The 27,896-nt window shown below is 45.9% G+C and overlaps 2 protein-coding genes across 4 annotated transcripts; one reads left to right on the top strand and one right to left on the bottom strand.

Annotated features, from left to right (window-relative positions):
* The first annotated feature begins 1,925 nt into the window (after window positions 1–1,925).
* ubtfl (upstream binding transcription factor, like) lies at window positions 1,926–12,128 on the top strand. 3 transcript variants are annotated; one of them, XM_070918420.1, is made up of 20 exons: window positions 1,926–2,062; window positions 4,079–4,177; window positions 4,847–5,022; window positions 5,318–5,401; window positions 5,591–5,746; window positions 5,928–5,992; window positions 6,089–6,209; window positions 6,510–6,620; window positions 6,949–7,076; window positions 7,377–7,518; window positions 7,610–7,651; window positions 7,896–8,009; window positions 8,133–8,291; window positions 8,509–8,619; window positions 8,808–8,893; window positions 9,485–9,674; window positions 10,173–10,220; window positions 10,824–10,961; window positions 11,137–11,238; window positions 11,639–12,128. In XM_070918420.1, exons 2-20 carry the CDS (start codon window positions 4,120–4,122, stop codon window positions 11,711–11,713), a joined length of 2,106 nt encoding a protein of 701 aa, XP_070774521.1. In that variant the 5' UTR covers window positions 1,926–2,062; window positions 4,079–4,119; the 3' UTR covers window positions 11,714–12,128. The 3 variants fall into 3 exon arrangements, with proteins under 3 accessions (XP_070774521.1, XP_070774520.1, XP_070774519.1); XM_070918419.1 differs by having other exon boundaries at window positions 8,509–8,637; window positions 11,140–11,238; XM_070918418.1 differs by having other exon boundaries at window positions 8,509–8,637.
* A 391-nt stretch (window positions 12,129–12,519) lies between these two features.
* Window positions 12,520–20,510, bottom strand: fastk (Fas-activated serine/threonine kinase). Its single transcript, XM_070918652.1, has 10 exons — window positions 19,898–20,510; window positions 18,163–18,496; window positions 17,726–17,913; window positions 17,219–17,367; window positions 16,923–17,139; window positions 16,546–16,705; window positions 16,378–16,469; window positions 15,593–16,280; window positions 15,387–15,501; window positions 12,520–14,004 (listed from the first exon to the last, which is right to left on the bottom strand). The coding sequence occupies exons 1-10, from the start codon at window positions 20,508–20,510 to the stop codon at window positions 13,918–13,920; spliced, it is 2,643 nt and encodes an 880-aa protein (XP_070774753.1). The 3' UTR covers window positions 12,520–13,917.
* Window positions 20,511–27,896: the final 7,386 nt, after the last annotated feature.

Here is a 27,896-nt window from a genome sequence, read left to right as displayed (position 1 = left end):
TATGGAAAATATGCATTTGGTGATTAGTTTTGTTTGTAACAACTAAACCCACATAAGAGGGTAGGGTAAAACACACCAGGAATAATATTTAAAGGCCTAATCAGTGTGTTTTTTACCCAATAAATCACAGGTAAGTGATAAGAGTTTCAGACTTCAATATTTGAAATATAATTGTTAATAAAAGGATCCAAATTGAAAATATCTAATTGTTTTTGTGTTCCTGAACATTTAACAGCATCAGAACATATTGATACCTCAACAGGCCTGTCAATCGATTTAAGAATGATAACAGCATCCAATCCTGAGGTTTGTATTTTGGTGGTGGGCGGACCTACACTGTGGTTTGGATCCTGGAGGGGACTTGGTTGTATTTGTCATGTGATGTTTTACCGATTTGACCCTGAAGTGTTCCAGCAGAGACTGGATTTCAGTGAAAACACTTAAGAAAAACTTTGAGTTTATAAATGGGTTTTTCACTCCGTCACATTATCAGCCCTATTTCCAGCCTTAAGCACACTTCCCCCTCGGAGAGGACATGTAGTTGTAGTTCAGTATTGGTGACAGCGTTGCCTCGTTCAGGTGAGATCACCTGTGAAACCTCTGAACAACAGTGGAGGTCCACAGCTGTGGAAAAAAGAATAAATTAATGGATTGTAACGTGATAATATATTCGTCCGTGAATGTTTCCATTAATTTGTCAAAATCATTCATGGATTCATCAAGTGTTTCACATTCAGGAGGAAATTAAGGGGAAAGTCATAAAGCCCTTAAACTCTTCTTCATGTGTTCTTCAAGGGCTTTTCAAATTAAGGTGTTTTTAATGGCTTTAGTTTTTCAAATTAAAGGACAAATGAAGGATCTCTGGCTACAAACACACTGATTTAGAATCAGACGTTATTAAGATGTATTAAGGGTTAATTAATGGGATTTGATTGCGTAAATGAACTTCTACTTCCCGCCACTGATCATCCCGACCAGCAGGTGGCGGCCGTGAGGTGAACAGTAAAACACAGGCGCCAAACTGACTGTCCCTATCACACACACGCGTGGGCGCGCGCGCGCACACACACACACACACACACGCACAATCTGACAGGGTTTTACAACAATTAATTTGGACAAAGTTCATAAAGAAGCAAAACATAAAGTCTCTGTAGAACATTTATTTTATTTATAAAACTGCATTTTATTTAAGAAATAACCCCCCTCCACACACACACACACACACACACACACACACACACACCTGTGGGGAGTTTCCCCGGAGGAGGACAGGTGTATCGAACAGTTGGATGTATTGGTTGATCAGTGATTAGCCCTCACTGCACAGCTCTCTGTGGGAGGGACCGGTGAGTCGGGAGATCAGACCTGGCAAACAGTGTGTTCTCAGCGGGCAGGATGCCATGTGGATGCGGGCTGCTGTCCTGCAGGATGCAGGTTACACTGTCGTCTCCGAGCCGCTGATTAGCACCGCGACAGGCCGGGGAGGGAGACCTGAGCAGCCGGCAGATCGTATGACTTTCTGTACACTTTGTTTCTTCTTCTCGGAGCCTGGAGCAGCTGACCAGTCGCTCTCCTCCACGTCCCTCCGGCCGCATCTCTATCGGCGGCTGGTCGTCGGGTCCCCGGGCCCCAGTCCTCTGTCTCCCCGCCGGTACAGCATCTGGACCCGGACCAGGTTAAAGTCAGGAGGGTAGATTTACAGAAGAGGACGCTGTCGCAGTTTAATTTATGTAAATACTGACTGAAAGCTTGTTTACAATACATAAAATAAAAATGATAATTCTACACGTAAACTAGTTTTTAACGGGTTAGGCTGGTGCTTTAGCCGCTGTCTCTGGTTTCATCCTCCGCCTTTGTCCTCATGTTTTCCCCCGGAGTTCCTCCCCCTGCGGCGCTGGGCGGAGTTTCATACCGGACTAGACGCTCCTTTTGTCGGATTCGTTTCGACCTGACTCCCCGGGGTTTACGGCTGAAAAAAACACACTTTGAAAGTCCCGAAATAATCCAAACGACCACAGTGGTGTGCAGTATTAACCCGGGTTTCTGTCTCAATCTGCAGGTAAGTAGTTAGTTGTGATTTTAAACAGATTTCTGGGGTTTTCTGGTCGTTTGTCCCCGAGTCAACAGAACATTCATGGCGGCTTCGCAGTGAAGGCTTCTGGGGCAGCAGCAAGCCATCCAGCCCGCTCAGCACCGAAATCATCAAATTCTGTAGTTTGGCAGTTAAATGATTCACACCAGACGAATATTTCGCCATTTTAATCTTTTTATTTTCACAACCAAAGACACAGATATCGACGAATTTTATCATTTAAGCAGGTTTGCTAAATGATGCGATTATGTGCTACACGTGTCAAATTGAGTCGTTGGTTTGAGTTTAAAAGTGCTTTTAGATTTATTTCGTGTTTGTATTTTCTAAGTTTAACTCGCAGTTTACACATTTAACCAAAAAAGGTTATCGTTAGCTTGTGTCTCGAGTAGCTCTTTGCGTGCCAGCGGAAGCTACGTGGTGACTCCTGCCGGAGAACGGACGCCATTACCGGGGCAGCTGGAGCCTAACGGCCCGCTCCTTGCACTTAATTGCAAGTGTCAAAGGCATGTGTCATGTAGAACATACATCAATATTCTCACGAACCGGTCAAATGTTTTGGAGAATTCGGCAAGTGAACAATCTTCAAGCGACACTTCATTTCAACAAACTCTGGATTTACAGAGTCAGTCCGACCTGCTCTTCCGTGCTTTATTTTGGGAGAAGTATATTTAGAGATGGACATTTTAAAAACTAAAATAAGAGCTGTGTGATGTATTGGGTTTGTGCCGAATTGAAGAGTTTCTCTTTAAGATCGTCGAAAATGTATTATACGAGCTTTATAAAAGATTTACGCACTTTCGACTTAAAGTGACACATTCTTTAATGGAGTTCGGTGAAACATGGTAGTCGAGTCCAGCCTGCCCTCTGCCTGACCTGTAACTGAGTTCAATAACAGTCCGTTTAATATCTGTTAACATTGTTTAGCCGTTAGCTGAGATCCAGTTTGAAGCTAATTGTCTCGTATGCTACAGTAGAAGTACAGAAATAAAACGCCTAATCTTTGCCCCTCGCTTTGACCTTGTCAGCGGACCGCGGTGACAACACAGCCGGGGAAAGGTTGCCTCGGCCGGTCAGTCAGGGTCAGGACAAGCCGGGATTAGAGCCCTTTGGGCGGGCTAGGAGCTGGCGGGCTAGGAGCTGGCGGACCAGCCGCTCAGAAAAGCCTCTGTGATCAGAATTAAAGTCTGAAATCTGTTATCTAATGTCACAACATCACAAACTAACTTTACTGTTCAACTCAAGTTCCACTTCCGAGTATTCAACCGTATCACAGTCTTCATCAGTTCGATGATGGAAGAAGTACTCAAATCTTTTACTGCAGTGAGAGTACTAATACCATAGTGTAAAAATACTCTGTTACAAGTTACAAGTCCTACATTCAATATGTTACTGAAGCGAAAGTATAGCGTCAGAATATACTTGAAGTACCAAAATAAAAGTATTCATTATGCAGAATAATATATATATTATTGGATTATAACTATTGATGCATTCATGTGTTCATCACTTTAATGTTGCAGCTCATTTTAATGACTTTATATTCTGCTGGTAGTTTAATGTGTTGATTGTATTTTGTATTCATCTGAATCTGCAAAGTTACTAAAGCTGTCAAAGTATAAAGTAGCATAACATGAAAAATCACTCAAGTAAAATAAAAGTACCTCAAAATTGCACTTAAGTACAGTACTTGATTAATGTACTTAGCAACTTTCCACCACTGCTCCTCTTCATCCTCATCTTCATCATCCTGTCGTCAAAGTGAATTGATGCGTCTGAGCTCACATGTCAACTGGCTGTCTCCATGACAACTGAGCACACTGATGAAGACCATGTGATACAGTTGAAAGCCAGAATGTGGCCGTAAACTGAACATTAAAAACTTCATGAAGGTAGAACTTCAGAACAGGTGTCCCTAATAAAGTGGACACTAAATGTTGTGAGATGTAAAGTTGTGTTAACGTGTGTGTGTGTGTGTTTGTTTAGAGGAGGGAGGGGGCGGAGTCTTCTCCGTCAGTCGCTGCAGGATGAACGGCAGCAGCAGCGTCTCCAGAGCTCAGAGCGCCCGGATCAAAAGTGAACCAGGTAACCACCAATCTGTTGTGACCTCATCAACACCCGACACTCGCCTTCAGTCTCGGCTCTCCTCAGCCTGTGATTCTGTTTACAATCACAAGACAAACGTGCTGAAACCTCTGTTTGGAGCTCCAAACGGGGGGGGGGACCTGGATCTCCATGAGTCGTTTAGGACCAAAGTTTCACAATGTGACGCTGCTACGACCCACGACTACAAACCAACCAATCAGAATACAGCAGGAGATGACGCAGAAGCCGATGCTGTGACGCTGCTGCTTGTTGTATTGGAACATCTCAGCGTCAGTATTAAACCAGCTGGACGCTCGTTCACGTTCCGAACAAAGTGTTGGCTTCTAAATCACATTGTGTATTATGTTGAACTAGAAGACATATTATTGGATGTTGGAACTAGCTACCTAGCCTAGCAGCTTAACCTAAAGCCTAGCAGCAAAACCTGACGTAGCGGTACCTCAGGTTTTGCTGCTCTGATTGGTTGTAGTGTCCAGAGGCGTTTTGGTCTGCGCCCGTTGATGACGCCCCCCCTGGAAGTCAAGAATGAACTGAGAGGTTCCAGACTAATCTGTGTGTGTGTGTGTGTGTGTGTGTGTGTGTGTGTGTGTGTGTGTGTGTGTGTGTGTGTGTGTGTGTGTGTGTGTGTGTGTGTGTGTGCGCGCGCAGATGACTGGAGTAAAGAGGACTGTCTGACTCTGTTGGAGAGGATTCGCAGTCTGCTGCCGGACACAGACGGCATGAAATATAAAACCACAGAGTCGCACTTCGACTGGGAGAAAGTTTGTTTCGGCAGCTTCACCGGAGACATGTGCCGCCAGAAATGGCAGAAAGTCTCATCTGAGGTACTAACAATTATTACAGCCACAAATATTTATTTACTTTGACCAAATAACTCGATTGAGGGTAACTTTGTTCAACTGAATAAACCTCTTCATGTAAAACGACATCATCAGCAGAAAGATCTTTACAAACCAGAAGTATTAAAAACATCAGTGAACAAGAACAGAAACCTTTTCAGACGTGTAGTCACAAAAATATATAAATATATAATATGAAACACAGCTTCTGATATTGATTATGAATCCCATTTTGATATATTTATTGATCACAGGAAGCCGTCATGTTTTTGTGTTTCAGGTTCGTAAGTACAGAACGATGACGGAGCTCATCGTAGATGCCACAGAGTTTGTGAAGAATCCATACAAAGGCAAGAAACTGAAGGTGAGATTGACTGAGTCAGACTTTACTGCTGATCCATCTCAGGAGATGAGGTTTCATTCAGTAAAGTGAAAATACAAACACAAGCAGAACAGGATAAGAAACTCTACAAATGATTGAAATTAAAGTGTTTCCAGTGAGTACGTCTGTTCCTCTGACGGGTGACCTTTGGCCCCCCTCATGTTCAAACAGACTCATCCAGACTTCCCTAAGAAACCTTTGACTCCGTACTTCCGCTTCTTCATGGAGAAACGAGCCAAATACGCCAAAATCCATCCGGAGATGAGCAACCTGGACCTGACCAAGATCCTGTCCAAGAAGTACAAGGAGCTGCCTGACAAGAAGAAGGTCTGGACTCTGCAGCTGATTGGCAGAAAACATCAGTGATACACAGATATTAACATTTGCTTCATATATTCTCAATAGAAAACATTCAATACAATAAATTTTAAACACAGGTTAGTCGTGATAATCCAGTTGTTCCCTCCATTTTTGTGAACAAAATATAATATTCTTTATTTTCATGCAGCAAAAATACATCACTGAATTTCAACGAGAGAAAGAAGAGTTTGAGAAGAACATGGCTCGATTCAAGTAGGTTCAACTACCGACTGCTTATTAGACTGACACTATAAAGTAGCTGTTAATGCTGTTGAAATGTAGCACCGGCTAACGTCAGCTGACCCGCAGGGAGGATCATCCAGAGCTGATAGAAGAAAGGAAGAAGTCCGACCTGCCAGAGAAACCTAAAACTCCTCAACAGCTGTGGTACAACCACGAGAAGAAGGCCTACATGAAGCTGCATCCAGAGGTACACACACACACACACATATATATACACGCACAGTACATATATATATATATATATATATATAAGCTCTTAATGGCAACGTACCGTCATATCTCACTTCCTTATTAAATTATTTGACTGGTTTTGATTGGCTACTGCTCAAAGTCCCGCGTGCAAACTCACATTTGGGAAAAATGCTTTCAGTTTTGTGCTGCACCTACAGCTCGATTTAAAACCATGACTACAAACTTGAATGTTTCAACTGTGTTGTTGTTAAGGAATACACGATTTCTCCAAAGTGGACCTGTCTTTTGTTTCCAGGTGAGTCAGAAGGAGCTGAAGGAGGCTCTGAGGAGACAGTGGTCCCAACTGTCTGACAAGAGGAGACTCAAGTGGATCAGCAAGGCCCTGGAGCTCCAGAAAGACTACGAGGTACCCGAACAGACCAGGCCAGGCTAGACTAAACCAGACTGAACTAGACTAGAGTGACCCACACTGAACTGGACCTGAACTGAATTTATCCTGAACAGCTGAGACCTGAGCTCAGGTGTTATATAGTCAACGTTTGCAGTATTCAGGATTGAGAACTTGTGTAAGCCAGGTTCAGGAGGGAAATGTTGATGTTGATGTTGATGTGTGTGTGTGTGTGTGTGTGTGTGTGTGTGTGTGTGTGTGTGTGTGTGTGTGTGTGTGTGTGTGTGTGTGTGTGTGTGTGTGTGTGTGTGTGTGTGTGTGTGTGTGTGTGTGTGTGTGTGTGTAGGGCAGCATGAGAGCGTATCATGAAGCTCATCCAGATGTGGCCTCTGATGATCACGTTCGGTCCGTCCTCACTAAAGCGGAGAGACAACTGAAGGACAAGTTTGATGGACGGCCGACGAAACCACCACCGTGAGTCTCCACTAACACTCAGCTGACAAGGTCAAGACTAACTAGCAAAATGCTAACGCTCTTATGAACAGTCATCAGCTGACATTCAGGATGTTAGTGAAGAGCTGCACCGAGGAACGAGAGAGAAACAATGATGGAGGACAGCGTGAGTTAGTCTAACGTGCTGATGAGCCACAGATAACTGCTGATGGTCAGGACGCTGCTGAGCTAACAGGTTACGAGCAGGAGACTAATGAGTTGTAGGATGTCAGTGTGTGTTTGGATGGTAGAAGTGGCTAACAGCTGTGTGTCTGTGGCTAGTAACGGCTACTCTCTGTACTGTGCGGAGCTGATGGTGAACATGAAGGACGTCCCCAGCACAGAGCGGATGGTCCTCTGCAGTAAACAGTGGAAAATGATGACGCAGAAAGAGAAGGACATGTTTCAGAAACGCTGCGAGCAGGTCGGTAGCAACGCCAGCATCACAGCAGGTTCACCTCTTCACTGTGTGAACCCTCACTTCATGCTGCTGTCTAATCTTGGTGTTTTATCAGAGGAAGAAGCAGTACGACGTCGACCTGCAGAGGTTTCTGGAGGTACGTCAGCGTCTAATCAGCTGTGTACATGTACATACTGTAAGAACCTGAGTTAATTCGAATACTTACTGCTTCCTTCTGAAAACGTTTCGGTTGCCTGGATGATGTCCTAGATGTAAAAAGCACTTCAGTCATTTCATCTAAAAGCAAAACAAAATAAATCCATGAAATATTAAATAGAGACGACGAGTCAGCACAGAAGATATAATATTGGCTGGTTTTTAAGTTGAATTGTGTTTTCCAGAGTCTCCCGGAGGAGGAGCGAGACCGGGTCATGACTGAGGAGAAACTGGGTGGGGCCAAACTAGGAGGGGGCGTGGCCTCCAGCCCACACAGAGCCAAGTCTCCTTCTGTCAAGGTCTAAAAAAAGTTATGATACTCCTGTGGATGCCCTCAGAGGACAGAGGCTCTCAGACTGTGTACATAAAATGGACTTGACTTTGATTTTGGTTAAAGCATCCATAAACTCGTTTTTTCTCAGGAGCGGAGTCGGGAGGCAGAGCCAGAGCCGTGGGCACCTGCCGGAGCGCCGAAGGAAAGACGTGACGGGAAAAAGACGGCGAAGCTTCCAGAGACGCCTAAAACGGCCGAGGAGATGTGGCAGCACAGTGTGATCGGAGACTACCTGGCTAAATACAGAGTGAGCCATCTTATGATTGACTTCTTTATATTATTAATATTATAGTTTCATTACCTACTGAGAAAAATGTTGTGAAACACATGTTCACGTATGAAGGCCACAGTAAAACTGCTCAGTACAGTAACTATGAGTGCAGCAGGATTTTAGTTTGTTTCAGTGTCATTAACCCATCGCTGGTCATCGCTGGTCATCGCTGGTCATGTGACTCGTTCCACAGAGCGACCGCAGGAAGGCCCAGGCCGGGATGGAGGCGGCCTGGAAGTCGATGGAGAAGAAGGAGAAGATTCCTTGGATCAAGAAGGCGGCGGAGGACCAGAAGCGTTACGAGGTTCAGTACCAACCTGTGGTCAGTGAGCCACGCCCCCCACTGACTCTGCCCACCACCTGAAAATAAATGTTTTCATTACTTCAGACCTTGTTCTTGTACCTGCCCCCCACCCATCGGTTATGGACAGGACAGTTTATGGACTTCATGTTGTTTCTCTCTGTGTTGCACTGACTGTTGGCGTCCTGCAGAGGGAGCTGCTGGAGATGAGGGCTCCACCTGCAGGTCAGAGTCAGAGGAAACCAAAGTTTGACGGAGAACCAAAGAAACCTCCAGTGTGAGTCTGACAGGAAGTGTTTAAGTGTTATTGTTTTTAGACGACACATCAGATCCATCACATGGCTGAGCAGTCGATGACCAAAAGAAAAGTCAATAACTAGGCTGGTAAACACTGCACGTGGAGTAAATCCTGGTCTCAGGGTCCTCATGAAGGACATGTAATTCGCCCACTGAGTGTAATATTTCTCCACCTGGTTGGTGAGTCTATAAGAGGGACCCTCGTGGGCTCCCACAATACCCATCTGAGAGAACCAGACTGGTGGTCGCCTTCCTTTCTGTGACTTATTCCAGTCTGAACCAGTGCCCCCCCTACACCTCCAGCAGTTCGGGCTGTCCCTTAATTCCACCCTGTGTAACCTGGAGGGGGTTCATTATTTTAAACTGCACTAATCTGAAGATGTTTTGTTTAGAAGACAAAGAAATACAAATATGCACATTTTAGAACTGACTTTAAAAAACGTCCCAGATTATAAATATTTGAGGAGAATCGTCATCGATTAAAGATGTCATGTGACTGTTTCATTCAAACTTTAACTAGTTGAAAGCAGCCTTGTAATAAGCCCCTCCCCCTGCTATTTCCGTCCAATAGGAGCGGGTATCAGATGTTCTCCCAGGAGCTGCTGACCAACGGCGAGCTGAACCACTTCAGCCTGAAGGAGCGGATGGTGGAGATCGGGAAGAGGTGGCACAAACTGACTCAGAGTCAGAAAGACAAGTACAAGAAGCTGGTGGAGGAGCAGCAGGTGGAGTACAAGGCCGAGCTGGAGGCCTGGATCAAGGTAACCTGCCGCTCAACGGCACTACGGCTCTCACACTGTCGCCGCGGCAACCACGGGTCTGGAGAGGAGCATCCTTTTTTTTTTTAAACTTCAGATTTAAAAAAGTTCTAATTTTAGTAGAAACAAAGACGATATATTAAAAGAATGAAGTCATGATGTCATGAGAAAAAGGTTTTCAACAGCAGAGTTTCATCTTTTGCTGAATTAACATTCATGAACAAACTGACTTCCTGTAAACGTGTTTCACAGTTTGCAGAGTCGTCGTCGTTGTAAATATTCAATAGGAAAACATTTATTCAGTATTTCTGTTGCTTTGTCCAAAAAGCTTTAATAAAGACGAGTTTAACAACGGAGGAGTCAGAGCCAATCAGAGCTCAGCGTTTCTCCAGACCTCTGACATCATGTCGCCCTCTAGAGGCCACAACTGATGAAAAGCAGAAAGAAAAGTTGAGATGTGAAATGCATGAAATGAAAACTAACTTTGTTTGCTCTCTTCAGTCTCTGTCTCCCCAGGATCGAGCCGTCTATAAGGAGTTCTCCACCTCCGTGAGTCTCTCCAAACTTTATTTGTTCAGTTATTGAGTGAACTTCCTGGTACAGTATCACAGTTTTTCTGCTTCTTATCTTCACTGGCCCGTGAACTACAGCTAACATAAGTTAGCAGCGGTGAAGCTACTAATATAACCAATAATGGATCAGTAAAACGTCCCCTTAGCTTGCGTTTAATGTTTATGTAGTTTAGCCTTGCTATTTAATTAACTTAATGCCCGTAGGTCCATCACAAGCTACCATAACACCAGTAGCTTTAGACTACCAATGATCCAGTATACGCTAATGAGACATTACATTGTATCATTTTATTATTGAAATTTAGCATGGCAGAATCCCCATAGCTAATCCACCATAAACTCACGGCACTAAATTGACATAACATTAGTAGGGTGACTCAGTATTTAGCTAATGGAGCATAGCATTAGCATTTCTAAGCTAATTAAGAGAAAGACTTTGATATGAAAACACTTTTGTCACAGTAAACATTTTATTTCACTGTCTTTAAGATAATGTAACGTTAGCCTGGTTTAACGTCTTGCGGCGAATGCAGCTTTTTTTCAGTTTCAGTGCGTCAACATGTTTGTATGTTTCCATCAGAAACGTCGCAGCACAGCTAAAGTTCGCAGCAGTCCGGGAGGTAAAGTCCGCGTGACGGCGAAGGGGAAGGCAGCGAGTTCAAGAGCCGCAACACAGACGGTCGGGGTGGCCAAGAGGGCCATGGCGTACCGAGCCAAGGTAACACACCATACACACAACAATAACACACTGAGGGACAAAAACATCAATAAATAATAAACATAAAGAGGAATTCATTCATTCGTTTCACGGTCTTTGTCAGTTTTTCTCCCTCGGTGCGGTCTGTCAGGCTTTGTGTTGTAAAGCAGCGTCCGTCTGTCTGTCTGTCTTCCAGCAGGACATGTCTGACTCAGACGAGGAGAAGAGCGACTCGTCTGACTCTGATGAAGATGACGAGACGTCGGGATCCACAGACAGTGACGATGATGATGATGAGGTGAAAACACGTTTTTCATGTTTGGTCAAGTTTAAGGGTTTTATTAAACTCTTAAAACCTTAATTGATCCAGAAACTCCTTCTTAAATTCCAAGAGGTTTTTTTATTGAATAATAACCAATTCTTACAATCCACTGATTCTTTTCCCCAAAGATCCTGTTAAAAATACCATAATTATATGAACAGGTAAATTAATGGAAAGCTAGCCAATCACAGCGAGTCAGTACAAACAAGGATCTTCTGGGTTCTACATAATCATCGGAGCGCCGGAGGGTTCATGAAGCAGAGCATCGAGGGGAGGAACCAACACATGTAGAAGCCGGATGACCCTGGTTTGTACGGAGTCGCTGTGATTGGCTAGTTACATGCTAGCTGACCCTGACTGGTTGTTCTTTCCTCAGAACGATGATGAGGATGAGGACGACGATGAAGATCAGAGCTCCTCTGAGGAATCCAGTGACTCTGACTCGGACTAACTCCTCCATCTCCACCTCATTGGAGAGGATGGGCTGTGCAGGCCACGCCTCCTCACATGCCAATCATCCCGGCGGACCAATGAGTAGTGGTGACGTCATACTGCGGTCGCGCTGGCCCCTCCCACCTCCCGCTGAAGGGGGCGGTGCCTGACGGAGTGTTTTGTTACTCGTGTGTTTGTTTCTGTTTTTTATCGAGTGTTTGTTGGTTTTTATCTGACGGACGTTTCAGACGGGTGGAGAGGTTTGTTTTATTTTTTGGAACGATGGCGGGGCGGGGTTTGTATAGAGTTTGACAGGCAGGGGAGGGGCAGAGCCTATTGGTTGTTGTTAGTTACTGCTGAGGGAGGAGCCAGTGTTCAACCTCCAATCAGCCGCCTGCCTGAGAAAATTAACAAATAAATGCACTTTTTCTCAATTCTGTTGTCTGATTTTATTATGTGACCAAACCAACCATGACATCACAGCTACAGGTTACATCAGTGTGACATCACGGCTATGTAACAATGCTCCTTAATTAACCCATAATCTAGTCATTCATTTGAAAACAATCTGTTGAGCCCTTCGTTTCCTGTATTCTACCTTCATAGGCTACACCTTCGTTTTTTTGGGCTAAAAACTGCTGTTAAAAAGTACCATGAAAGCCATCCTTTAAACCTTGCTGGACTCGACTGGTGATTTACCGGCGACTTGTAAAACACTGACCTCGTCCACCTGTGGTAAGATGACATCAGTCAGTAAAAATAATACAATTCTTGATTTAAAAAAACGACAGACTCGTTCAGTTTGTTTAAGGTTTTATAGACATTTGAATTAATAGATTTATAGAATATAAACAAGCTTCCGTCCGTCCGTCACCTGATACACAAATAAATAATCTGACCTTTGACCCCACACATCATACCGAAGCTGGCTCGTCCTCCAGGCCTTTGGCACATGCACCATGTTTCCATGGTAACACTCCCCCCTCCCTTCCCCGTCGGACAGCCGTGTGCACGCAGAGAACTACCATACCCATCAGCCCCTGCTCTCACCACAGAAAAACTCAAACTCCCAGCTCCATCATCTGATTTTATAAAACAGTGATTCCCCAAAAACAGTCCCACACATGCAACATCATCGTTACCACGGTTACCAAACTTTATAAAAAGCCCCTTCACCCACCCCCCAAAAAAGATATAATGTTTGTTCATCCACAGTGACCAATCAGATCACAGCCTACACTCTCGAACACGATGACACATTAAAGGACCCGTCGGTGGTTCTTCACTTTTCTGCTGACCATGTTCCAAAACAAACCACCATCACACCTGAGCAGGTGAGCCCTGATGATGTGTTCAAGGACACTTGAAACATTTTTAACATGACAAACTTTAAAATTCATTACATCCATGTTTACTGATTGTTTGTCCTTATGCTTTGAGTTAATGGTCATATTTCAGGATATTTGGTTTTTTTTAATGACACCAAGAGGAGTTTACATTCTGTAACTACGCACATATTGCACATGTTGGGTTTTCAAGGCTGATAATATCAAAATGTTACTGTTTTTAAGCAAAAAACTACATAAAAACGAAAGAAACGTATTTCCCCCTGAATTACACACCTGGCATCAGACCGTCATGTAGGGGGATGATTTGGAAAATGGTCAGAAAGCAGCGGGAAGGTCCTTTAAAAAGCTGCAGAGCCTGGTGGGGGTCCATGAGTCGGCCTGCATGTTCATGTGTACAGCTGCAACTACACATTATTTTCATTATTTATTCTTCTGTTGATGATCTTGTTGATTGACGGGTCCCTCCTGTGGTTTATAAAATGTTCTCAGAGTCCAAGGTGATGTGTTCAAATATCAACAGTCCAAAACACAAAGAGACTCAGTTTACTGAGAGGAGGAGGTTTTATAGACTCATTGATTAATAAAGGACATAATTAGCAGATTAATTGATAAAATAACTGTTAGTTGCAGCTGTAATCTGAATAAACAAGACATTAACGTGAAGACGTCGTTGCTGTTTTCCTCCCTGATGTTTGACTGACAAGGATTTCACCATTCAGGGGGCTAACACACAGACCTGGACTGAACCAGGATTCAAACTACAGACCTGAAGCAGCCGTGACATGACATCACTCACACACACACACACACACACACACACACACACACACACACACACACACACACACACACACACACACACACACACAGAGCGTCATAGCGGGACGTCCAGCAGCTTCTTGTGCAAGTACTGCTTCACTTCCTCAATGCCATTCAGCTTCTCCAGCTCATGGTACGGCAGCTGAGAGGGGACAAGAAAGATAACAGGTCACATGACAAACAAACTCCAGGACAGAGATCAGTCCAGCATGTGTTTAACCTAGCTTAGCACAAAGGCTGATCTATGTTGTTTATTGAACAGGTGGCAAAACGCAAAAAGGAGACATTGTGGTTTTAGCAGCAGTTAGTGTTGGAGCTATTTGTTGACCAACAACCAGCGGCTGCAGTGACTGCATGCAGCATCAAGTCCTGAACTCAAAGTGGAGATGATGGTCTGAGCTCTGATCTATATCTGCGATCCACTAAACCTGTTAGCTGGTTAGCTAACAACATGCAACATGGAGTCTGAGTGGACCATGCCATGGCACTTATCTAAGAATCCGCTGGTGGCCACTGGTGGTGATGGAGGCCGTTAAGCTGAAGGAGTCCTTTCAAGCTTGGTTGACCCGGGGGACTCCTGAAGTAACAGACGGGTATCAGGAGCTCAGAAAAACTGCAGCTTCTGTTCAGAGTTTGGGGAGACCAAGGACTTTTGCTCCGTCTCAAAGAGGTTCTGGTCCATCAGATGACTAAGGAGGGGAAGGCAGGGCTTAGCCCAGGCTGTTTTCAGCAGAGAACCGCTGACTTGGACTGAAGATATTATCGGACGGCGGAAGAAACACTCCTGAACTGGACTGACAAGTCGTCCACAGAGGAGTCAGAGCTGGAAGGCTCGAGGGAAGACTTGGTGGATGAGATTCACCCTGAGATGCTGAAAGCTCTGGACATTGTGGGACTTTTGGTTGACTCTTCAATGTCTTGTGGACTATCAGACCAGAATGATGGTTCCCAAGGGGGAACGGAGGGTGAGCTCCAACTATCAGGGTATCACACTGCAAAGGTAAATAACACTCCAGAAAGAAGTAACAATAACAATTCTGGAGTATTATTTATTAAGTCATTTCGCGGGGGTTGCGATGCTCAAAAGAATTTATCCACTGTTTCACGGCCGCAACAGTAGCGACAGAGTAGGCTACTACGGCGGAGCGGCCGGAGCCTAGGACGTAGTTTAACTAGTTGTGATTGGCCAGTGAGTCCAGTCCCACACAGCACACTCTCATGGTGACAGACACACAGAGCAGGGCTGCCGCCCGCCGGTGAAGAGACAGACAGGTCCTGACAGGCGGCCGGTAAAAAAAACTTTTGACGGCCCACTGGCCCAACGCTGCGGTGGCCAGTACACCACTGGATGAAGATACAACATGTAACTGGGACAGCTTTGTTGGTCTGCTTGAAAGATAAAACGGGAATCGAGGGAGCCGAGGTGGAAACCGCTCCGCAGAGGCAGAACGAATACAGGATTTGTAGTCAATGGTCTAAAACATTTAAATATGTAGTGTGTGTGAGTTGTGGGTGGCGTCTGACCTGTAGGATGATGTATCCCAGCAGCCTCAGGTGTCGGTCCCTCATGGCCCGAGAACCAACCAGAACCTCAGAGTTGTGGCAGTAATGCCACTTATCATTGACGGACATGATGACCCTGCAGAGACCAGACACAGCTTAACATATCGTGGCACATGATATGACGTGAAGTCACACTGAAGTGATCAGGTTTAAGCAGGTTTGCTGACCTCCTGATCTGTCTCTGCTCTGCTGATGGGTTGTTTGTGTCGGATCTGTCGGGGGCATGGAGCTGTGGTGGTGATGGGGGTCCTCTATCAGCCCCGGACCCCTCAGAATATGTCACGCCCTCGTAGAATCCCGGCAGCTCGCAGTCTGTCCCCTGGCCCCCCGTTGCCCCTGCCCCCCCCTCGTCCTCCAGGATCTTCCCAATGGAAAACTGGAAGAGTGAGTCAGGGGCTGTGGCCCCAACAGGTCCTTGGGCCCCGGGCTGGGCCAGGCCATCAGAGGGGGGGCTGCTGAGTGTGGAGCTGTCCTGGCTCTCCAGAGAGTGCTCCTTTGCTAGACTGGAGTAGTACTCCGCTGCAGGGACGTAGTAGGGTCCATAGTCCAAGGGGCCACCATTAGTCCCAGGCCGCGGCCCTGAGGCTGCCGGGGCCCCCGCCGTGCTGCGGATGTGGTGTGGGAGGAAGGACCTGGACTCCATGGCCTCACCCACCTGGCACGGCTGCTCTGCACCCTCCTCCAGCGCTGCAAACGGAGAGAACTTCTGGAACTCTGAAGTCACCACGGCAACCGTACCATCGGTTGGCTTGGACACCACGGCAACGCAGGATGGAGGAACGATGCTGAGAGCCAGACCAGCTCCGGTTCTGATGGGTAGAACCCGACCAGAACTGTCCATCCACAACACAAAGTCTGGAGATGAACAGATGATAAGGATTAAATTACAACATTCAGATTATAACACACAAAAAACTGCAGTATTTAGTGTGTAGTATTTAGTCTCTAATACCTGTGTAGTATCCCGGGGCGAGTACTTCGTCCTGTTTGTAGTTCTGTTCTCCAACCAGCTGTCGCAGGGCCTCTGCCACCAGACCTTTATAACTGACAGGACACAAATTGATCAGAGCCAGTTACAACTAGCCTGAAGACACAGCAGCAGTGTGTGTCTGGGTGTTACCTGTACTTGCGGTTGACCTCATCGGCAGTCAGGGCGTGGTCAAACATCAAGACCTTGTGGGCATCCTGCAGTCGTGGTCCAGTGTACTCGCGGTACTCCAGCTCCACAGCAGCATCCAGCAGAGAGAGGTAGCGCCGGACGATCAGAGCGTACGGACTGTCTGTGGGGTGGGGGGTGGGGGGTTATCAAAAAACAGAAAACCACCAGACCTGTACTTTTAACTACCTGCCATCTGCTGAGGAAACCTTGTCACATAGTTTGTGAATATTTACTCTGAATCCAAGCATCTTGTAACAAGATCAAATCACACTCTACAGTCTTACTGGGAGCTGTATTGGTTGTGTTGAGTTGTTTTACTGGTTGTTTTTGGTACTGACTGGTGACGTTGCTGATGAAGGCAGACGAGAAGACTCGGTGCAGCACCAGGCCGGGGAAATGACCCAGCTGGAAAAGAGACATGAGGATGTTGACGGTGGCGAGCGGCGAGCTGAGCGCCTTCAGCTCCACCACCTCCTCCAACCGAGAGAAGAACTGCTGCTCGTTGGACGGACGGTAACTCATCCTGCTGAATGGGAACACCAGCTTCTGAATCACCTGAGGGCACACACACAAACACACCTGCAGTCCTGTACACAAGTACTGAAGACCAGATGACCACCTGTCCAGTCCTCACCTTACTGTCTAGGTACTCTGCCTTCTTCACCAGGAAGTCTGCGATGGTGTCGAGCAGTCGAGTCTCTCTCAGTCGATGGCGAGCGATGTATTTGGCGATCAGAGCCATCGTGTACGGAGTGATGCTGTCCACCTTCTTTGGCAACTCCTCTGTTTGAGAGCAACACACGACAGGTCACATGGTCAAGACAGTCAACATGGTGTCAAAGTCTGTTTCCCAAAGGGCCGTCCTCCATGGTTGGAGGTAGGTTTAAGGCGTGGACACAGAACTCAACATAACGATGGGAAACATGATCTACACAGCGAGGACTCAACATGGAGACGGCAGTGTGTCAAACCTGCTTGTAGGTTTGGGTTCCAACAGCCGGTTCCATTTTAGATCAGGTTTCAGGTCGACAAAATACCTGGATTCACTCGGCTCTGATGGTAATGAATCTCTTAATGAACTGATCTGTTAATGAACCCTGTGTGTGGTGAGGTCAGTGGTGATAGCCCTACTGGACTTTACCTGCCAGGCTGCTGACGAACCTCTCCTGTCTGTTCTGGTAGAACAGGTGAGAGCTGAAGATCAACTCCAGACTCTTGTTGCTTGCCTCTCGAGCGCACGCCGCCAACATCTCATCCAACAGCGCCATCTCCTGGTCACGAACACCGCTGACACTGGCCAGAGTGTGTTTGACCAGACGCAAGATCTTCCTGAAAGACGGAGGAAGACAGAAATATACCGAGATGAAAACTATAAAAAATGTTTCACTGTGTAACAAACACCCTTAATGTGATCTGAATCAGTGTGTTTGTATCCAGAGATCCTTCATTTGTCCACTCATTTCAAAAACTAAACCCCTTAAAAAAAAACGTATTAAAACTTATTATAATTCATGTGTGTGTGAAGTGAACATCAGGACGTATGAACCGATCATTTCATTAAACACAGTCTCGCCTCACCTGTTGGCGAGCAGTTGTTCAGGGTTCGGAGGTGTGTTGCTATTGTTAGCGGTAGCAGCATTAGCAGCATTAGCTGCAGGTTCCTGCGGCTGTAGCGAGCGCCACTTGAGTCTGTAGTACGAGAGCAGCAGGAAGAGCGTCTGCGGGTGGCGCTCTCTGTCCAGGTTCTTCTCCAGGCCGGCCAGACAGGCCTCGGTCAGGGGGTGCTGGCTGCCCGGGTGGAGCTTCATACTGGAGCTGAACACCATGGACACGTCCTTCTGGTTAAACTGGTTCAGTCTGGACTGAGACTCCGCCTCCAACACCTGGACCACCTGAGAGTCACTAGGAAGACCTGAAGAGCCCCCACACATCACAGACATCAGAACACCTCAGATAAGACCTGATGTTCCAGCTTCAATGTTGAAGAGTCACCAACATCAAAACAGTTCGTATCAAACAAGTTGGAACAAAACTGAAACAGATGTGAGCAAATACAGATGTGCATCTGTAAACTGCAACATGGCACATTTTAGCATCTAATAAAGAGTCAAGAGTCTGTGTTGCAACTCAGGTACTTTCTCACTGGTTTTATCAACTTTTAAAACCTATTTGGCGACTTTCTTTCAAAAACAGGCCAAGTGACAAATATAATAACTTGAGTTTGTCTCCCTGGACTTGAAGTCTCTGTACTGTGTTCGGTGACAGCAGCATGTTCAGCACCCAGATTCAACCATGACAGAGCAGCCCATACCTGCACACGTGTGCTAATGATCCCCACTGTTTATCTGGTTTATCTCCTGCTCCTTTGACTTTGTTCTGAGTGAAATAACCGACCGTTAAACAGGCAGCAAGACGCAGTCAGGTGTGATGATCAGTCAGTTCAGTTTAGTCTGAATTCATTTTCTGAAAATGTTTTCTATCTATCTATCTATATTTATGGAAATGCAAATTGTTGTATAATGATGTCACACATAAGAAAATTATGATGTCATTTTCAAGCAGGCTGCAGCTACTTAGGTGGAGCCTCACCTGAGGGGAGTTTCTCCTGAAAGTAAAGTCTACTAAAGGTTCTGTATGTAACACTTGTACATGTATTAATCACTTTTTATTTCCAATGTGTGAACGGAGTGTAACATCACTTCAAGAATGAGACCCTCCCCGACTTTCTCGGTTGCCTATAACAGCCTGTGGACTGATTTCTATGTAAAGGACTCGGGACGGTTTTTCTGGGAAAATCCAAAGAATGTGACGTTATGAGCGAGTGCCTGAACCTCTCTTCAGCTCCATGTTCAGATCCATTTTCAGCTTCCCAACAGTGCAAACAGTGTGCAACACTCGCTACCGTTGGCTTAGAAATGTAGTCTGTTAATGTCACCAAACGACCAGCACCCACCAAAAGCTCCCAGCTAAAACCACGGGGGTCTCTGGTGTTGTATGCCGCTTGCTGCACACACACGCCCGCGGGAATATATCGGCAATGGCCAGCTGGAAAAACTTAACATATCGCCCAAGTCAGGGGTGGACAACTAACTGTAACCTGAGCTAAGGTAACGTTCAAGTTAGCCAGCTAGCTGTAACTTAGCTATACAGTATGGATCTGGATGCTGACTGCTGTTCATTTCACGGCCACAGGTGTCATTAATAACAAGGACTTTCTGAAAACTACATATAAAACATATAGAACCATATAGAGACCAGCAGATCATTGATCTCTAACTGGTTCCTGTGTGTTTTATCATCCTGGTCAACTCACCGAGTGCTGCCACAGCATACAGGCAGTTGACGATGCTGAAATTGTCAAACTTGGCGCAGTCGTTGACGATGGCGTTACAAAGCGTCTGGAAGTCCTGCTGCTCCAGGATCTGACGTCCATCACCCCCCTCAACTCCACCTCCTGCAGCCTCGGTGTCGGTATCGTCCCCTCCGGATCGTGGCGGCGGCGTGGCTTGCAGCAGCTGTCCAATCTTCTGCAGGGCGACGGGGTAGTGGTTGTGGGAGATCTTGGCGGGGTTCTGGGTGACCCAGCGCAGCACCTCATCAGGACGCCGCGAGCGCTCGATCAGACGCTTCATGGTGAAGAACGTGTCATAACTCATCTTCTCGTGGATGAAGTTCCACGTCTTCTTCTTGCTGCCGGCGGCAGCCCCTCCAGCTGGGCCCCCCCCTCCGTACATGTGGAAGTGGGCGTGGTGCTGGTAGTGAGGAGGAAGCGGAGGCGGGGCCAGGTGGGCGGGCTGCGGGTGGGGGTGGTAGTGGTGGTGGAAGTGAGCTCCTCGGTGGGCATCGGGCCGGCCCTGGTACAATGGGTAGGCAGGGGGAGGTGGGGCTGGGTGCGAGTGATGGGGAAGGTGGGGTGCCTCGAGCATGGCCAGCCCCGCCCTTCGCCCCTGTTTAGCCCCACCCCCCCCTCCTCCGCCTCCCCCTCCTCCTCCTCCCCCCGCTGTGCTGTAGAGGCGGGTGGCGTACATGGTGACAGACTGAGCGGTGAGGTGGGGGGGGCAGGAAGGGAGGTGGTGAGCTCGGCTCAGGAGGCGCCACCCAGTGGACAAACACAGCATAGTCCAACAGCCAGGCCGCCTGGAGGCAACAGCACACCACTCCTACAGAGAAGAAAAAGAAGAGGAAGAGGAAGAAGAGGAGAAGAAGAAGAAGAAGGAGGAGGTTAAATGAATTAAAGGAACATTCGCCTGGCTCTGTCCACCTACCAACAGCTCTAAAGCTCACTGATGAACAGATTGAAGCCTTTTGTTTAATCTGACATGTAAAAAACAGTGTGTCATTTTAAGGAGAGTTACTTTTTTACATATTTCTTGACAGACAGGGAAAAGTTTACTTTACTTAGTAAAGTAGTGTTTATATTCTCAAAATCATGTTTGCAGCAGTGAGACAATGTTCCTGTTCATTTCACGAGTCACAAGTCATCACTTGTAAATCTTTATTATCTCCACTTTTTCCATCGTTGTCTGTCTCACAGCTGAACTGTTCTCTGCTGCCAAACACAACCTGAAAATGACCACTATTGTTCTGCTGTTTCCATACAGTGACGCACATCTGGCGCACAGTTGTTTTTTGTTTTTTAGCTTCAGTAGCTTTTTTTCTAACAATCTTTATTGTTTTTATTTATTATATCTTGATTTTCTACTTATGTCTCTATTGCACTATCCTGTATGCTGCTGGAACAATGCAAATTTCCCCACTGAGGGATCAATAAAGGATTATCTTATCTCTTACATCTGAAATGTTCTGGTTTGTAAAACATAATGGAAACTAGGCAGAACCTAAAACCTAGACCATACAGGTTCAAGTTTTGGGTTGTTAAGTTTTTGTGTTGGAAATGATTTATTTAGCTACTTCAACACACTCACAGTCTGACACCTACCAGACAGGTGAGGGCATTATATTCCTTATTCATAAACTTCATTTATCACCTGAAGTGTCAGCGTCAATAAAGCTACAGTCTCAGACACCAGCAGTTAGACCGATCCACCGGAACAAGCTTAGACTGTCCCACACATCACACACGCTGCTGCTGGTTTTAATGTGTTTCAATGGCCCAGACTATTCTGTGACATGTGGTGGAAAGCACCAGATAAAGTAAATAAGTACCCCTTGAGTTAATGTTACATTCACACACTGAAGACATTCAGTTTAAAACAAAACAGAGAAAAGCAGCAAACCCAGATGGAGGGTTTCACTTGATCGATCGATTAATCAACTGAACCTGACAACAGCTCACACACACACACACACACACACACACACTCCCTGTTCACCTGTCTCCTCCTGCTAACTTCACCTGACAGCTGCACTCAGCCCAGGCCAACATGCTTATGTTAGCATCTCGCCGGCTAGTTAGCCGATTAAACCTCCCACTGCGGTGTCAGCGCTGTCACAGATACGTCACTACATATGTCAAATAAATATGATGACGTCATGCCATATTTTACGTTCCTCTGGTGTGTTTTTTCTGGCTGTCAGTACAGCTAACTTGGCAGCTGACATGCGACTGTTAGCCAGGCTGCTAACTGCTAACTGACTGGCCGGCTGTCAGTTAGCAGTTAGCAGCTCGGCTAACTGTTAAGAGTCGCATGTCAGGGGATTCACACAAACGGTTAGCTACATGACAGGCACTGTGAAGCTAACTGAGGCAACATGCTCATGACATAAGCTAAATTACAACAAGCTAACCGAGGCTACAAGCTTAAACTAGCTGTCACAACCGATCCTCCACCAGCTGATCTGTTAGCATGTTAGCATCAGTCTGTCCTTCTCCCAGCAGTGCTGCCGGATAACCTGGTTACTGACCGGGTAACTAACTTGATTATAACGCGGTTTAACCGAGTTATTTGTGCCTGACAGCAACGGTGTGATTACCTCATAGCTCAGTAACACCGGCAGCTCCGCTCTGCTGAAACACCTGAGGCCGCTGAGAGTGCGGGTTCATCGGGGAAACAGTCAGCGGTCAGCCGTTTCATTCCTCCACACAACCCGCAGACGCCATCCTCGTCTACCCGGCATGCAACTGTAGGAGCGCGTGAGAGTCCGACAGCGCCACCTGTCTGCTGATCTTTTACTAACAGCCTCCTCCTACGCTGTCTTCTTCTTCACACACACACACACACACACACACAGCCTGGTCCTACAGTAAAACCAGCCACCCTACCGCTCAATCTGCAAATCCATCATATCCTATAAAAACCTCTGTTTCCCTTCACAGCGCTAACAGCACCCTGACCTGTGCTCTTTCTCACATATGCTCAGAAATATTTTCTTCTGTTTAGTGGGTTTTTCCCCGAATACAAATATATATAGTATGTACATTTATTAGTGCACGGAATAGCACTTTTATATAGCAATTCATTTCACACATAAGTGGGCTGGTGAGTTTTTCTGTTTCCAATTTAACAAAATCAGTCTTCGTGCTAACACGACCTATCATATTATACTGGTTGTTTGACAGCTCCATCATATCTGTTGTCACTTCAAACGCTGCCACAGCTGGGTCTGGTTAGAGTTGGACAGAGTTTGAAATATTTAGTCCAATAGTTAACAAAGCTTTCTAGCAAGGCAGTTCCAAAACATGTGTGCTAATGAAGCCTGTTCTCATTGATCACAGGATGGATTTACTGTCGGAAACATCTCGGACAGTCTCACTTTTAGACACGAATAACATATCCATTGTTGAACCAGGTGGAAATGTTTTTTTGACAAAACTATGTCAATGTGGGAAAAATCTTGTCAATAAATAAGTCTCATGTCTTTGAGGTACCATTGCTGAAATGTGGAGTCAGAGAGTCCTGGGAGAGAGATTGGAAGGTTTGCCCATCGGTCAAAAGGCTGCATTGTTTGGCCACATTTAATTTGAATAGATCAGAAACTGTTGCACGGCTGTACTTTGAGATAGACTGGGAATCTTATACTTTTAGAGAGCTTAAGCTTACATCCCGATACTTCTCCAAATCCTGTCAAGGTTCACATTATAAGATAAGATAAAATAATCCTTTATTAATCCCTCAGTGGGGAAATTTGCAGCCGACTCCTCCTGGAGCAGCTCCGGCCCTTGGTCAAGCCACACTTGGACCCCCTTCAGTTCGCCTATCAGCCCCGACTTGGAGTTGAGGATGCCATCATCTACCTGCTCAACCGCATCTACGCCCACCTGGATAAGCCGGCGAGCACTGTGAGAGTCATGTTTTTTGACTTCTCCAGTGCGTTCAACACCATCCGTCCGGCTCTACTGGGTGAGAAGCTGACGGAGATGCAGGTGGATGCCCCCCTCGTGTCCTGGATTGTCAACTACCTGACTGACAGACCACAGTATGTGCGCTTACAACACTGTGTGTCAGACAGAGTGGTCAGCAACACCGGGGCCCCGCAGGGGACTGTCCTCTCCCCCTTCCTCTTCACCATCTACACCACGGACTTCAGCTACTGCACTGAGACCTGCCATCTTCAGAAGGTTTCTGATGACTCAGCAATAGTTGGATGTATCAGTAAGGGTGATGAGGAGGAGTACAGGGCTGCTGTGGACAACTTTGTCACATGGTGCGAGCAGAACCATCTACAGCTCAACGTGACAAAGACAAAGGAACTGACTGTTGATCTGAGGAGGACCAAGGCGCCGATGACCCCTGTTTCCATCCAGGGGGTCAGTGTGGACATTGTAGAGGATTACAAGTACCTGGGAGTCCACATAGACGATAAACTGGACTGGGTAAAGAACACTAATGCCCTCTACAGGAAGGGCCAGAGCCGTCTCTATTTTCTGAGGCGGCTGAGGTCCTTCAACATCTGCAGGACTATGCTGAGGATGTTCTATGAGTCTGTGGTGGCCAGTGCTATCCTCTATGCTGTTGCATGCTGGGGCAGCAGGCTGAGGGTGGCGGACTCCAACAGACTCAATAAACTGATCCGCAAGGCCAGTCACATTGTGGGGGTGGAGCTGGACTCTCTGACGATGCTGTCTAAGCTGCGGGTCATCTTGGACAATGTTTCACATCCTCTCCATGACGTACTGGTCGGACACAAGAGCAGCTTCAGTGGGAGACTCATTCCTCGCAAATGTACAACAGAGTGCCACAGGAAATCATTCCTGCCTGTGGCCGTCAAACTGTTCAACTCCTCCCTCTGGACACTCAGAGGGAGGCACTCTGAGTGTCACTGACACTCAGAAGAAACAGACTGATTCTGGACCTACTTCACCTGCCATATACTACCTCATTATTTATTCTTTAAATGTTTCAGTGCAATACATATATAGTCATACACAACAGTGGAATACATATACAGTGCATCCGGAAAGTATTCACAGCGCTTCACTTTTTCCACATTTTGTTATGTTGCAGCCTTATACCAAAATGGATTAAATTCATTTTTTTCCTCAAAATTCTACACACAACACCCCATAATGACAACGTGAAAAAAGTTTTTTTGAGATTTTTGCAAATTTATTAAAAATAAAAAACCTGAGAAATCACATGTACATAAGTATTCACAGCCTTTGCTCAATACTTTGTTGATGCACCTTTGGCAGCAATTACAGCCTCAAGTCTTTTTGAATATGATGCCACAAGCTTGGCACACCTATCTTTGGGCAGTTTCACCCATTCCTCTTTGCAGCACCTCTCAAGCTCCATCAGGTTGGATGGGAAGCGTCGGTGCACAGCCATTTTCAGATCTCTCCAGAGATGTTCAATCGGATTCAAGTCTGGGCTCTGGCTGGGCCACTCAAGGACATTCACAGAGTTGTCCTGAAGCCACTCCTTTGATATCTTGGCTGTGTGCTTAGGGTCGTTGTCCTGCTGAAAGATAAACCGTCGCCCCAGTCTGAGGTCAGGAGCGCTCTGGAGCAGGTTTTCATCCAGGATGTCTCTGTACTTTGCTGCATTCATCTTTCCCTCTATCCTGACTAGTCTCCCAGTTCCTGCCGCTGAAAAACATCCCCACAGCATGATGCTGCCACCACCATGCTTCACTGTAGGGATGGTATTGGCCTGGTGATGAGCGGTGCCTGGTTTCCTCCAAACGTGACGCCTGGCATTCACACCAAAGAGTTCAATCTTTGTCTCATCAGACCAGAGAATTTTGTTTCTCATGGTCTGAGAGTCCTTCAGGTGCCTTTTGGCAAACTCCAGGCGGGCTGCTATGTGCCTTTTACTAAGGAGTGGCTTCCGTCTGGCCACTCTACCATACAGGCCTGATTGGTGGATTGCTGCAGAGATGGTTGTCCTTCTGGAAGGTTCTCCTCTCTCCACAGAGGAACTCTGGAGCTCTGACAGAGTGACCATCGGGTTCTTGGTCACCTCCCTGACTAAGGCCCTTCTCCCCCGATTACTCAGTTTAGATGGCCGGCCAGCTCTAGGAAGAGTCCTGGTGGTTCCGAACTTCTTCCACTTACGGATGATGGAGGCCACTGTGCTCATTGGGACCTTCAAAGCAGCAGAAATTTTTCTGTAACCTTCCCCAGATTTGTGCCTCGAGACAATCCTGTCTCGGAGGTCTACAGACAATTCCTTTGACTTCATGCTTGGTTTGTGCTCTGACATGCACTGTCAACTGTGGGACCTTATATAGACAGGTGTGTGCCTTTCCAAATCATGTCCAATCAACTGAATTTACCACAGGTGGACTCCAATTGCAGCTGCAGAAACATCTCAAGGATGATCAGTAGAAACAGGATTCACCTGACCTCAATTTTGAGCTTCATGGCAAAGGCTGTGAATACTTATGTACATGTGATTTCTTAGTTTTTTATTTTTAATAAATTTGCAAATATTTCAAAAAAACTTTTTTCACATTGTCATTATGGGGTGTTGTGTGTAGAATTTTGAGGAAAAAAATTAATTTAATCCATTTTGGAATAAGGGTGTAACATAACAAAATGTGGAAAAAGTGAAGCGCCGTGAATACTTTCCGGATGCACTGTATATATATACATACATACATATACATTGTTATTGTATATATTTTTTACTTTTATTTTTCACTTAAATATTGTAAATGTGTATATTTTTATTTTTCTATTTCTTATTTTTCTATTTTGTACATACTTTTAGTTCTAAATTTATGCTACTTTCTACTCTTGAATGGGAGCACCGGTACTGTAGAATTTCCCCACTGGAGATCAATAAAGTATTTCTGATTCTGATTCTGATTCTATTCAGACATTGGTCTTGATCTATTTATTGCTCTCACCATCTCTGCCAAAGCAAACGGTTCATCAGATATAGGATCTGTTTCTTCCCTCCAGTCTAACACACCTGGATGTTGACTCAGTGTTCTTTCCCTTCTCCCTCTGCCGTCTTCTGATGGATAATCTGAACTATGTATCTTTGCGAATGACGTGGCCATGACCTCTGCCGTTTCCCTATTGGAGACTGCTGTTTCCTCCTCAGATGTTATAACTGGATATTACCATTCCCTCCTGTCTCCTCCATCCTTTTCATCATTCCCCATACCTCTCCCATAGGTGTCGTTCCTCCTGTTTTGTCTCCAGCTTGCCCTCTTAGCTTGATGTACCATTATGTGCCTTCTTATTCAGACTCAAGTGTTGTGTGTTATGGGTTCTTTTCACTTGTCTGAATACTCTGCTCCTGTTTCTTACAGCCTGACGACACTCCTCTGTCCACCATGATACCTCTTTTCTGTTCATCCTATTTTTACTCCTGGATACAGATCCATCTGCTTGTCGGTTGTCAGTCCTTGTCATTGTTTCCTCACTCAGAGCCACTTTGGGACTCCACCCCCTCGTTTCACTTCCACTCTTTCTCCCACTACTACTTTTTGGATTTTATTCTCCCGTCTCATCACCTCACCAAATGCCTCATTATGGGCTCCTCCACAGTTACAGCATTTTGGTTTCATCCGTGTTCCATCTTGTTTTATTTTGGTGCTTCCTGTTGATCATCTGATTGGCAGGCACCTGTGCTGAAGTGGGCTGACTAGGCAGACCCTTTTGTTCAGCTCTCTCGCTCCCTCCTGCTGCAGCAGCACCTTATTACAATAAACTTACATGCTGTAAACTTCTCTCCTGGTGTCGTGTCCATTATGTTCAATGTTTGAGCCAGCTGTAACACCTGTTCCACACTTTCCATACTTGCGGTCACCCCCACATCTAGCACATCTCTTCTGCTGTGTATCCCAACCTTTGACAATTGAAACACCTCAATGTAACTCATAAAACCCAGGAATACCTTCTTTGGCACACTGTGTCAATTCAATTTCAATTCAATTCAATCCAATTTTATTTATAT

Source organism: Enoplosus armatus, chromosome 14 (assembly GCF_043641665.1).
Source record: "Enoplosus armatus isolate fEnoArm2 chromosome 14, fEnoArm2.hap1, whole genome shotgun sequence".
Taxonomy (NCBI): domain Eukaryota; kingdom Metazoa; phylum Chordata; class Actinopteri; order Centrarchiformes; family Enoplosidae; genus Enoplosus; species Enoplosus armatus.
The sequence above is the reverse complement of the archived record's forward strand: the minus strand, read 5'-3'. Positions and strand labels throughout refer to the sequence as shown.

Coding starts and splice junctions, on each gene's coding strand:
- ubtfl (XM_070918418.1), top strand. CDS start 4,120: ATGAACGGCAGCAGCAGCGTCTCCAGAGCTCAGAGCGCCCGGATCAAA. Junction 5,402..5,590: donor ACAAAGGCAAGAAACTGAAG/GTGAGATTGACT, acceptor ATGTTCAAACAG/ACTCATCCAGACTTCCCTAA. Junction 7,652..7,895: donor ACCTGCAGAGGTTTCTGGAG/GTACGTCAGCGT, acceptor TGTGTTTTCCAG/AGTCTCCCGGAGGAGGAGCG.
- fastk (XM_070918652.1), bottom strand. CDS start 20,510: ATGCTCGAGGCACCCCACCTTCCCCATCACTCGCACCCAGCCCCACCT. Junction 17,914..18,162: donor GAACAACTGCTCGCCAACAG/GTGAGGCGAGAC, acceptor TCCGTCTTTCAG/GAAGATCTTGCGTCTGGTCA. Junction 16,470..16,545: donor GAGGTCAACCGCAAGTACAG/GTAACACCCAGA, acceptor GTGTCCTGTCAG/TTATAAAGGTCTGGTGGCAG.